The 10,000-nt window shown below is 34.3% G+C and overlaps 2 protein-coding genes across 2 annotated transcripts; both read right to left on the bottom strand.

Moving 5' to 3' along the window:
* Positions 1 to 286: 286 nt before the first annotated feature.
* Positions 287 to 5,257, bottom strand: LOC126606217 (DNA-directed RNA polymerase subunit alpha). Its single transcript, XM_050273570.1, has one exon. The coding sequence runs from the start codon at positions 4,924 to 4,926 to the stop codon at positions 3,931 to 3,933; it is 996 nt and encodes a 331-aa protein (XP_050129527.1). The 5' UTR covers positions 4,927 to 5,257; the 3' UTR covers positions 287 to 3,930.
* On the bottom strand, positions 4,991 to 5,407 carry LOC126609121 (30S ribosomal protein S11, chloroplastic). The gene has a single exon (XM_050277123.1). It carries the CDS (start codon positions 5,405 to 5,407, stop codon positions 4,991 to 4,993), a length of 417 nt encoding a protein of 138 aa, XP_050133080.1.
* Positions 5,408 to 10,000: the final 4,593 nt, after the last annotated feature.

Raw genomic sequence — 10,000 nt, 5'->3', positions numbered from 1 at the left:
TTTCACAAGAAGAAAAAGACGAAAACAGAGGATCTGTTGAATTTCAAATAGTTAGTTTCACCAATAGGATACGAAGACTTACTTCACATTTACAATTACACAAAAAAGACTATTTATCTCAGAGAGGTTTACTCAACTCTAGGAATAATTTTTTTCGCTATCTTTTTTCGAGACCCGCCTAAAGTTCCAACTAAAAAGGTGAAATGATTTGTCATTATCTCAATTGAAGTACGGATCCTCCCAATATTGGGAGGATCCGTACTTCAACTAGTCCCCGTGTTCCTCGAATGGATCTCTTAGTTGTTGAGAGGGTTGCCCAAAAGCAGTATATAAGGCGTACCCAGTAAAACTTACAAGTAAACCAGATAAAAAGATGGCAACTAGGGTTGCTGTTTCCATGATTATATAGTTTTAAGACATTATAAAGTTTTAAGACCACAATGGATCTATGATAAGATCATTTATTTACAACGGAATGGTATACAAAGTCAACAGATCTTACTGAATATAAAATATTATGGCTACACAAACCGTTGAAGGTAGTTCTAGATCTGGCCGCCCAAAACGAACTAATGCGGGGAGTTTATTGAAACCATTGAATTCAGAATATGGTAAAGTAGCTCCTGGGTGGGGAACTACTCCTTTGATGGGTCTCGCAATGGCTCTATTCGCGATATTCCTATCTATTATTTTGGAGATTTATAATTCTTCCATTTTACTGGATGGAATTTCAATGAATTAGATTCACAAGAACCATTAACTGGCTTTTTCAATACAAAGTGAAGCGTTTAGGTTTCTGATTTTTATCCCATTCTATTTTGGTAGTTTGACCGTGGAATTTCTTTGTTTCTGTATTTCCGGAATATGAGTGTGTGACTTGGTATAAATGATCCTATGGATAGTACAGAGAATGGGTCTGTCATCTTGATAGAGATGGTTTTACTTCGTCGGATATTCATTCTAGTATCTGGAGCACGAAATATATGAAATAGATTACTATTAGAACTATGATTCATACTTAATAGTCAGACCTCGTGTCCGGACTTCAAAAAATTTTTTCAAAGAGTTAGAAGTTATAAATAGAAATATTTTTATTCTTTCAAACTTTCGTTTATGCTTATTTTGATCAAAGGACAAAACAAAGGTTTCTTTGGTTTGGATTTTTAGTCATTATATCTATTCATTGAATAAGTGATGATCCAATGGTTCTTACTCAGGGAATTTTGGGACTTAGACTTAGTTTGAAAGGGTTTTATTGAATCATCGTGGTTTTAGTATGAATCTGAGGTTTTAATCAATTCATAGGGTCTTAACAAGAGAATTCCTATCAATAATAAAGAAAACAGCAGTAAAGCCGCATTACACATAAATAACACCAAAGAAAATAGGTAAATAGAAGATTCAAGAGGCCTATAACGATCAATATATAGACGAATGAGCCGACTTGATTTTTTGGCATTATAACCACAAAGAAGAGCTTTCGGATTTTTATTCTTTAGTATCTTCAAAAAAAAATTGAATCATAAATCATAGAATTAATAAATTTCAAACTTTATATTACACACATCCGTTAGAACTAGTATTTGGGTGTTTCTGTTTGAGCCGTACGAGATGAAATTTTCATATACGGTTCTCCGGGGGGGTCCCCTTGATTTACCTATCTCAATAAAATCTATGATTGGTTCGAAGAACGTCTTGAGATTCAGGCAATTGCCGATGATATAACTAGTAAATATGTTCCTCCTCACGTCAACATATTTTATTGTCTAGGGGGAATTACGCTTACTTGTTTTTTAGTACAAGTAGCTACCGGGTTTGCTATGACTTTTTATTATCGTCCGACCGTTACGGAGGCCTTTGCTTCTGTTCAATATATAATGACTGAAGCTAATTTTGGTTGGTTAATCCGATCAGTTCATCGATGGTCGGCAAGTATGATGGTCCTAATGATGATCCTGCACGTATTTCGCGTGTATCTCACCGGCGGCTTTAAAAAACCTCGTGAATTGACTTGGGTTACAGGTGTGGTTTTGGGTGTATTAACCGCATCTTTTGGTGTAACTGGTTATTCCTTACCTCGGGACCAAATTGGTTATTGGGCAGTAAAAATTGTAACAGGCGTACCAGACGCTATTCCTGTAATAGGCTCGCCTCTGGTAGAGTTATTACGCGGAAGTGCTAGTGTAGGACAATCCACTTTGACTCGTTTTTATAGTTTACACACTTTTGTATTACCTCTTCTTACCGCCGTATTTATGTTAATGCACTTCCCAATGATACGTAAGCAAGGTATTTCTGGTCCTTTATAAAGAATATATACCATCTTGTAATCAATCATCTATCACTTGGGGTAGGAACACTAGTATTTCATTGCTACAAATATGGATTATTGAAAAAAAAAAATAAGACATGTATTGGGATATTTCTCTTCAACTCTACAAAAATGTATTATTTTTTTGACACTCATAGTTGAAGTGAATTTTCCGAAGATAAAATGGATTATGGGAGTGTGTGACTTGAACTATTGATCGGGCCTTGCAGATATATGTCCTTATCTATCTGCCACATTTGACTTCACAACAAAAAAATGTGTCTTTGTTCCAACCACCGCGTAAGCCCCATACAGAAGATAGGCCGGTTCGTTTGAAGAGAATCTTTTCTATGATCAGACCCGATCATGTCGTGTATGATATGAACAGGCTCCGTAAGATCCAGTAGAATAAGTGATTGGCATAATCCGGATTATGTTTTATATATTTCACTTACTAAATAGTATAGAAATGTATTCATTTCCTCTGCATTGACTCGATTTATGATACTATCGGAGTGAAACAAGGGATCTAAAGAAGAACAGAGGCTAGACTATATTAGTAACAAGTAAATCCTTTGCTTTGTATGTAAACAGTCTCGATATTTAGGGGATAAAGGCCAATTGCAAGATCTGAGACGACCCATAAAGCATTTGATCATGATCAATTTTGTAAGCCTACTTGGGTATTGAGCATTTATCTGTAAGAACTGAATTCCTTGCAATGGTTAGTTGTTGCAACTGCGAAAAAGGGAATCCGTTTTCTTACATAGAATCATTCATATATGTGTGGATATGGATAACATATCAATTTTTTTATATGGATCCATTTGATTCGTTTGATTCGTGCTCGAGCTGGATGATGAAAAATTATCATGTCCGGTTCTTTCGGGGGATGGATCTAGAATAATTCACCTATCCTAATAACAAAAAAACCTGACTTGAACGATCCTGTGTTAAGAGCTAAATTGGCTAAAGGGATGGGTCATAATTATTACGGAGAGCCCGCATGGCCAAACGATCTTTTATATATTTTTCCAGTAGTAATTTTAGGTACTATTGCATGTAACGTAGGCTTAGCGGTTCTAGAACCATCAATGATTGGTGAACCCGCGGATCCATTTGCAACTCCTTTGGAAATATTGCCTGAATGGTATTTCTTTCCCGTATTTCAAATACTTCGTACAGTGCCAAATAAGTTATTGGGCGTTCTTTTAATGGTTTCAGTACCTGCGGGATTATTAACAGTACCTTTTTTGGAGAATGTTAATAAATTCCAAAATCCATTTCGTCGTCCCGTAGCGACAACCGTCTTTTTGATTGGTACTGTAGTAGCCCTTTGGTTGGGTATTGGAGCAACACTACCTATTGATAAGTCCTTAACTTTAGGTCTTTTTTAAATCGATTCAACTGTGAAATAAAAAAAAGTATATTATGACGTGTGTATCTAGGGAATAGTCGCTTCAAAGTGAATTTTCCCTAGATACATCTATTCAATTTAATTTTGGACCTATTCGGAATATATGGATTGTGCTAAAGATTCAAGATTCAAAACGAATTTTTATCTGTTTAGACAAAACTTTAGAAAAAAAAAAGAAAAAAAGTAAATAACTCATAAAAATTTATTCGAAATGCTTTTTTATTTCTAGAATGTTCAATATATGTTTGACATCTTCTATGCGAAAATGTTTCATTTTCATAAGATCTTCTTGACTGTTATTCAAAAGGTCCAATAATGTATGTATATTGGACCTTTTGAGGCAATTATAGACCCTGGGGAGCAATTCTGATTGGTCAATAAAAATATATTTCAATGCGATTTCTTTTTTATTTTTCCTTTGTTTAGCCAATCTATCATGATAAGTAAAGAGGGGTAAAGTCACTTTGTGTTGATTATTTTCTAAATGTAAGTTTTCTTCTTCTGCATGTAAAAAAGGAATAAATAAATTAATCAAATTCCGGGAGGCTTCATGAAGTGCTTCTTTAGGAGTTAAACTTCCATTTGTCCATATTTCGAGAAAAAGTATCTCTTGTTTTTCATTCCCATTCACATAAGAATGAATACTATGATTCGCATTTCGAACAGGCATGAATACAGCATCTATAGGATAACTTCCGTCTTGAAAGTTATTTGGCGTTTTTATACGATATCCGCGATTCCTCTCGATTTGTAATTCAATACACAAATTAATTGGTTCTGTTAGGTTAGCTATATACTGTGTATTATCAACAATTTCCACAGAAGGTGGTAAGATAATGTCTTGAGCAGTTACATATCCAGGACCCTTGACACAAATAGACGCGTTACGAGTTCCATACAGATTACTTTTCAAGACAATTTCTTTCAAATTCATTAAAATTTCATGTACGGATTCTTGAATACCTACTATGGTAGAATATTCATGTGGTATTTTCTCAGATTTTGCGCGTGTGATACATGTACCTTCTATTTCTCCGAGCAAAGCTCTTCGCATTGCAATGCCTATTGTATCGGCTTGACCTTTCATAAGTGGGGCCAGAATAAAGCGTCCATAATAAAGACGCTTACTGTCTGCTCTTGATTCAACACACTTCCACTGTAGTGTCCGAGTAGATACTGTTACTTTCTCTCGAACCATAGTATATTATTTGATCAAATCATTGAATTATTTATTTCTCTTGAAATCTCTTCAATGTTTATTTTTACACACGTCTTTTTTTAGGAGGCCTACAGCCATTATGTGGCATAGGAGTTACATCCCGTATGAAACTTAATAGTATACCACTTCTACGAATAGCTCTTAATGCCGCATCTCTTCCGAGACCCGGGCCTTTTATCATAACTTCTGCTCGTTGCATACCTTGATCCACTACTGTCCGAATAGCATTTCCTGCTGCGGTTTGAGCGGCAAATGGTGTACCCCTTCTTGTACCCTTGAATCCACAAGCCCCGGCAGAGGACCAAGAAATTACTCGACCCCGTACATCTGTAACAGTCACAATGGTATTGTTGAAACTTGCTTGAACATGAATAACTCCCTTGGGGATTCTACGTGTATTCTTACGTGAACCAATACGTCTATTTCTACGCGAACCAATTTTTGGTATAGGTTTTGCCATATTTTATCATCTCATAAATATAAGTCAGAGATATATGGATATATCCATTTCATGTCAAAACAGATCCTTATTCTTTTTTTTTTTTTTTTTTACTTATTTATTTTATTTATTTATTTGTACATCTGTACATCGGGTCCTTTAGATTTCGAGAGTCTTTTTGTTTTAGAAAGATTATCCTTGTCTTTGTTTATGTCTCGGGTTAGAACAAATTACTATAATTCGTCCCCGCCTACGGATCAATCGACATTTTTCACAAATTTTACGAACAGAGGCCCTTATTTTCATATTTGTCATTCCTTTTTTTAATTCCGAATCTACTTAATTGGAAGAAAATAAGTTTCTTGAAATTTTTAATTTCGAATTGTATCCTCACGAAAGAATGTTGAAATTGAAAAAACCGCCTAATCATTCAAGTCTTTGCTTTGGAGTCTCTAAATTATACGCCCTTTGGTTGAATCATAAGGACTTACCTCAATTTTTAGTCTATTTCCTGGTAGTATACGTATAAAACTACATGAAATCCTTTACGAAACAAAAACCAGAATAATTTTTTTGTTATCTAAACGAATCCGGAAGATACATACCATCGGTAAGTTGTTCAGTAATTAAACCCTCATGAATCCATTTTTGTTGTTTCATTCCAGGTAAAACCGCTTTGAAGTATCAACTAATGTAAGAGGGATAATATTATAAACTTGTCCTTTCTCTTTTTTCACAAATATGACCGTGTCGGCTATTAGAAAGATTACCATATATAACACAAAACTTCTCCGCCGATTCCTTCTAGTCGAGCCTTTCGGTCTGTCATTATACCTCGAGAAGTAGAAAGAATTACAACCCCCATTCCGCCTAAAATTCTAGGAATTCGTTGATAGTTAGAATATATTCGTAGACCGGGTCGACTGATCCGTTTTAAATTTAAAACAGTTCTATATGGTCCTTTCCTATTTCTTCTATGTCGTAGGGTTAAAACCAAAAAATATTTTTTGCTTTCTTGATGTTTTCTCACGTTTTCAATAAAACCCTCTTGTAAAAGGATTTTAACAATATTTTCAGTGATGTTCGTAGATGGTATTCGAACTGTTCTTTTTTTATTCATGTCAGCATTTCGTATAGAGGTTATTATGTCAGCAATAGTGTCTTTACTCATGATAAACTAAGATTTTTGTTTCCCCCGAATTTTGATATAATCAACATGCTCTTTTTCTTTTTTTCTGAATTTTTTAATATTTATGAATTCTTTTTTTTTTTTATATTTATGAATTATTAAAGATATATACGTGATAGATAAACAATTTACTAATTAATTAAATAAATTTAATCAATTTCATTCAAATACTTTATTAAGGTCTTCCCCTATAATACTTCAGGTGCTAATGAAACTATTTTAGTGAAATTTAACTGTCTTAATTCCCGGGCGATCGCGCCGAAAATTCGGGTTCCTTTTGGATTTCCTTCTTGATCAATAACAACCGCAGCGTTGTCATCATATCGTATTATCATACCGTTGTCGCGTTTGAGTTCTTTACAAGTACGTACAATGACAGCTCGGACCACTTCTGATCTTTCTAGAGGTGTATTTGGTACTGCTTCCTTGATTACAGCAACAATAATGTCACCAATATGAGCATATCGTCGATTACTAGCTCCTATGATTCGAATACACATCAATTCTCGGGCCCCGCTGTTATCCGCTACATTCAAATGGGTTTGAGGTTGAATCATATCATTTTTTTTTTATCGGTTTTTTCTTTTGCAAAGGTATAAATAAAAAAAAAAAAAGAAATATTATTTGTTCAAAACAAAAAAAGAAACCTGCAATTGTTTTTTTTCATCCCAAAAACCCCTTTCGTTTGTTTCTACATTCCTATCCAGAAAGAATGAATTGAGTTCGTATAGGCATTTTCGATGCCGCTATTGAAATAGCCCTTCTAGCTATATTTTCTGCTACTCCGCTCATTTCATAAAGTATTCTACCGGGTTTAACGACAGCTACCCAATATTCGGGAGATCCTTTCCCCGAACCCATACGTGTTTCTGTAGGTCTTACTGTAACAGGTTTGTCTGGAAATATGCGTACCCATATTTTTCCACCGCGGCGTGCATTTCGTGTCATTGCTCGCCGCCCTGCTTCTATTTGTCTAGATGTGATCCAAGCGGGTTCAAGCGCTTGAAGAGCATATCTACCGAAGCAAATACGATTACCTCGATAAGATATTCCTTTCATTCTTCCTCTGTGTTGTTTACGGAATCTGGTTCTTTTGGGGTTATAGTTGATGGTTGTTTAGCAATTCCATCCATCTCTACTACAGAACCGGACACGAGAGTTTCTTCTCATCCAGCTCCTCGCGAATTAAACAATTAAAAATAATTAAACAAAAAAAAATACACGGTTAATAATATATGGAATCGTGGGATTCTTTGAAATTTGATCTAATCGATTATAAATTAGAAATTTTTTGTGTTTTAATATAGAATTTAACACGTATTCTATTTATAGATAATGTCGTTTTGGTAGAACGCTATAATGAATCTTTATTTTGTTTTTCCTTTTATTTCGAATCGACTAAAATTTAGAAATAAAAAAAATATTCGCGGGCGAATATTTACTCTTTCAACATTCAGTTGTAAGATTAGTCTATGACATGACCTCTCAGAATAAATGAATAGGTTTCTGGTTCGTTCCGCCATCCTACTCAATGAATCATTAGGATTCGTTTTCAATAGAATCTTATGCATTCACAGGTTCTGTCGTTCCCACCACTTCTCGATTAATGATTAGGTCTGAATTTTACAACGGAGCCTCCAATTAAATTTATTCTTGAGTCAACCTTCTCAGTCTTTATTGGCTCGGGGCTCTTGATTTTTTGTTCTATGCACGGATTTGTCTAATTATGGATCAATCAGTATTGATGCTTTATTACATTCCCTTTATATGAGATGACTCATAGACCTTACATATTGGAATTATATATCATTAATATTCTTTTTCTATCTTTCTCTCACCCTTCCATTTATCTGTATACTTTATATTGCTTTACAACCCATAATCAGATTGTTTTTTTTTTTTTTTTTATGTAAAAAAGATTTCAGTTGCTACAATGATATGACTTATATATCATATCTTGACTGGTTCTTTCTATCCAGATAACACGAAGTGATGAGTTGGTTATTAGTTCTATAGTTATCAGTTTGTACTATGGGCTGTCCATTTTTTTGAATCCCAACCCTAAAAAAACCAACGAGTCACACACTAAGCATAGCAATTATATCAAATGATTAATCGAATTTTTATTCAACCTTATAGAATTGTTCTTTTTTTTTTATTATTTACCAGAAAAAGAATGAAAGAGTTTGCCATTTTTTGTTTTATCACCAGATATAACTAAATATAAGTCAAGTAAGTTCTTATTATTCCTCGTCTACAAATATCCAAATTTTGATGCCTAATACCCCATAGATAGTTCGAACTGCATAGGAACAATAATCAATTTTAGCTCGAATGGTTTGTAGAGGAACTCTACCTTCTCGGATCCATTCAACACGTGCAATTTCTTTTCCGTCGATACGCCCTGCAATTTGTACTTGAATCCCTTTTGTACCTGCCTGTTCAGTTAATTCAATAGCTTTTTTCATTGCTTTGCGAAATGAAACTCTATTCTTTAATTGTCCGGCTATAAATTCTGCAAGAATATTGGGGTGCCCATAAGGATTTGCAATTCTTGTAATAGCAATGTTGAGTTTTCGGTTTACACAATTGAGTTCTTTTTGTACATGCGTCTGTAATTCTTCGATTCTTCGAGTCCTGTCTTCTATTAATAACTTGGGGAATCCCATATAGATTATGACCTGAATCAAATCGATTCTTTTTTGAATCTCTATACGTGCAATTCCCTCTACATTAGAGGATATTTTCATATTATTTTGCACATAATTTTTGATACAATCTCGTATTTTTTGATCTTCTTGTAGATCCTTTGAATAATTTTTTGGTTGTGCAAACCAAAGAGAATGATGACCTTGGGTTGCACCAAGTCTGAAACCAAGTGGATTTATTTTTTGTCCCATAATCCCCCACTACTATATATATCGTGAAACGTGACATCTGTTTGTATTTTTTTTTTATTCATTCGATTTTTTTTAAGCATAACATAATATAGCGTATTTGTATTTTTTATAATATAAAATATTCTTCCTTTAAGTATTCCTCAGCTCTAATTTATAGAATTTCCTTTTATCTATTTCTTCCTCTTCATCTAAAGATATATCTTTCAATACAATAGTTATATGACAAGTGGATCTTTTTATAGGATAACCCCGTCCTCGAGCCCGGGGCTTTAATTTTTTCACAGTTGTGCCCTCGTTGACTTCGGCTTTACTAATGATTAAACTTGTTTCGTTCAAACCCTTATTGTGATTAGCATTTGCTGCTGCAGAATAAACCAATTTTAAAATGGCATAACATGCTCGATAAGGCATAAGTTCTAGTATCATAAGTGTTTCTTCATAGGACCGCCCACGAATTTGATCAATTACTCTTCTCGCTTTGTGAGCAGACATACATATATGTTGACCTAAAGTGTATACTTCTGT

Source organism: Malus sylvestris, chromosome 16 (genome assembly GCF_916048215.2).
Source record: "Malus sylvestris chromosome 16, drMalSylv7.2, whole genome shotgun sequence".
NCBI lineage: Eukaryota > Viridiplantae > Streptophyta > Magnoliopsida > Rosales > Rosaceae > Malus > Malus sylvestris.
Note: the sequence above shows the minus strand (reverse complement) of the source record. Positions and strands in the feature narration are given on the sequence as shown.

Bases quoted from the DNA above. Each gene is read 5' to 3' on its own strand.
- LOC126606217 (XM_050273570.1), bottom strand. From the start codon at position 4,926: ATGGTTCGAGAGAAAGTAACAGTATCTACTCGGACACTACAGTGGAAG.
- LOC126609121 (XM_050277123.1), bottom strand. From the start codon at position 5,407: ATGGCAAAACCTATACCAAAAATTGGTTCGCGTAGAAATAGACGTATT.